The sequence below is a fragment of the Austrofundulus limnaeus genome, unplaced genomic scaffold (assembly GCF_001266775.1).
Source record: "Austrofundulus limnaeus strain Quisiro unplaced genomic scaffold, Austrofundulus_limnaeus-1.0 Scaffold20, whole genome shotgun sequence".
NCBI lineage: Eukaryota > Metazoa > Chordata > Actinopteri > Cyprinodontiformes > Rivulidae > Austrofundulus > Austrofundulus limnaeus.
Genome location: NW_013952422.1, coordinates 2,052,725 through 2,055,307, shown reverse-complemented (window position 1 = coordinate 2,055,307; position 2,583 = coordinate 2,052,725). Strand labels below are relative to the sequence as shown.

At 43.0% G+C, this 2,583-nt stretch overlaps 1 protein-coding gene across 2 annotated transcripts in view; it reads right to left on the bottom strand.

Annotated features, from left to right (window-relative positions):
• Window positions 1–91: 91 nt before the first annotated feature.
• The window catches only part of gnaz (guanine nucleotide binding protein (G protein), alpha z polypeptide), a 35,911-nt gene continuing 33,419 nt past the window's right edge, over window positions 92–2,583 (bottom strand). For both annotated transcript variants that reach the window (XM_014003828.1, XM_014003827.1), the window contains exon 3: window positions 92–1,365. In XM_014003828.1, coding sequence (XP_013859282.1) covers window positions 1,021–1,365 — 345 coding nt within the window. In that variant the 3' untranslated portion in view covers window positions 92–1,020. The remainder of the gene's footprint in view (window positions 1,366–2,583) is intronic.

Here is a 2,583-nt window from a genome sequence, read left to right as displayed (position 1 = left end):
TCTCAAAGTAAATATGTTAGTATCCCAAAGTAATAAAAACCATGCATGTTTTCATGTATTTGTCCATAAAAACGAAAACAAAACAAAAAAGTAACGAATTGATCGGGGTTTTATTTACAAAAACTAATCTTGGCACTGTTTTTGTCGTCTCCTGCTGGAATGATCGTAAATACTTTGAACTCTGCTGATCGTAATATACTCTTGGTATTAAAAGTCAAATCTGTTAAGAAAGGAGCAGTTTTTTTCTCAGTTTTTTCAAAATAAAATCCACAAAGTGGGGGTGGGGGACAGTTTAGAGGGACAACCAGAAGAGAAGAACAGAAATAGTGTGCTGAAAATGTATTTTACTTTGAGACTGTGGCAGTTTTCTTTTTTAAAATTGTTTTATATTTTGGGCAGAAACCCTGTAACATTGTATCGGCTCTACTTGAAACGATCTCTACAAATCATCTGTTTCATGTCGTTTGGGCGAAAATCCAAAACACACGTTTGATTTGCCTAATTTTTTCCCTCCATAAAGCAGCATTTATTGACTTCAGTGGATGATGTTAAGAAGATAAAAGTAAAGAAAACTGCCATCACAGACCTTCTGCTCAGTCTCAGGTTTGACAGGCGGGTGGGGTGGTGGTGGGGTGTCTTGAATTTCCAGCGTCACCTCATCAAACAAGAGCTCGAAAGTTGAGCCAAAGATCCCGCGTGTGAACAAACAATAAGGATGTGTGTGTGTGTGTGTGTCTCTGCATACTCATATTCAGTGCAAACACATAGGGTAAAACTTCCCATCTCGACCCATCAGCTCTGACGTTTCAATCAAAATGGTTGAATCTACAGTATCGACCGTCCCTGGCCACCTTGCTACCTCATCTCCTTTTTCAGTTCTCTGCTGCGAAGAGATCAGGCAGACAGACTAACATGCAGCCTGACGGCGGGGCCGAAACACTGCCAAGCCGTCCCGCTGCCAATCCGTCCCGCTGTTCCCACAACTCTGACCCAACCTCGACTCCCACCTGGTGTCAGGTCCTAGCATAGCCCGATGTACTTGAGATTGTTCTGGATGATCACGTCCGTGACTGCGTCGAATACAAACTGGATGTTGCTGGTGTCAGTGGCACAGGTGAAGTGCGAGTAGATCTCCTTGGTCTCCTTGTTGCGGTTGAGGTCCTCGAACTGCCGCTGCACATAGACGGCCGCCTCCTCGTAGGTGTTTTGGCCTTTGTAGTCGGGGAAGCACACTGTCAAAGGGATGCGTTTTATCTTCTCGGCCAGCAAGTCCTTCTTGTTGAGGAAGAGGATGAGCGATGTGTTGGTGAACCAGTTGTTGTTGCAGATGGAGTCGAACAGACGCAAGCTCTCGGCCATGCGGCTCTGTGTGGGCAAGGAGACAGAAGACAGTGGTCCATGAGAAAAAACATTTCACAGCTGAAATCAAAAAAGAAGCACCTAGCTACACCTGAGCAGCAACACAGTTTTTATGGCTGCATTAACTCCAGTGTGAGTCTCGAGAGGAGATCGACACACGAGACCTCAGCAGGAAGTCCAGATGAAAGTAAAAAGAGACAGACATGACAGTGATGTTCGCTTGAATAACCAAAGGTACGTCTTTTCTGTTGTGCCAACAGAGATCTGAGACTCAGACAGACCAAGACCTATGTTTGAACCCCAGCCTCTGAAACAGGCAATTACATCTGTTAGCACCAACTCACTGCCTGCACAGGCTGAGGACATGTTTGTTCTCATGACAGCACAACCTGACTTATCACCCGCTTCTGATGATATCATCCATTAAATGGACATTATTAGCCGTTATCAGTCCCATAGAATGGCTTCAGACTGTCAGCTGGTCAGAATGAGGCATAAAACCACTAAGGCTTTTTATGCAATCTGGTTAATATGAGGCATAAAGCCACTAAGGTTAGTTTTAGAGAAAATGTCATGGGCCACGATAAAGTAGACCGGACTCTGGCGGTAGCAGATTGTTGCATTCCAACATATATGGCACTGGTAACCCACTAGATGGCACAGTCGAGACAGTCTGAAGCCATTCTATGGGCTGATAACCGCTAATGACGTCCATTTAATGGACTGATAACATCCGAACCTGCTGAACTTATTGACTCAACTCCAGTTGAAAGGTGGAGGCGCAGGTTTTTTTTTTTTTTTACTAATTTTTGTGTGTTTGTATGCCAGTTTGTTAGCAAACTATCTCACACACCACTGGCTTGTTTTTAATGGTCTACTTTCAACTCAATTCAATACAGCAAAACACACAGCTGGACTTAGAAAACATAAAAATGTCAACTCAGCCTATTTTTTACTGAGACTGGGCTATAACTTGTTGTGGTAGAAGCTGAGTATTGGCCCCAAAAAATACATTACATGTGACGCATTGAGCAACATCTTTTCTAAAACCTTTTGGAGTCTACCTTGTTTGTTTATTTGATTAATTTCTGATGAACGACTAATGAAACTTTAATTGACTTCAACAAACACCAAAACTGTTACAACAATCGAATCTAAATTTAGCTAAAATTTGGTTTGGTAGAAGATGAGTCATCCAGACGTCTGGTGTTAAAGGACAATGCC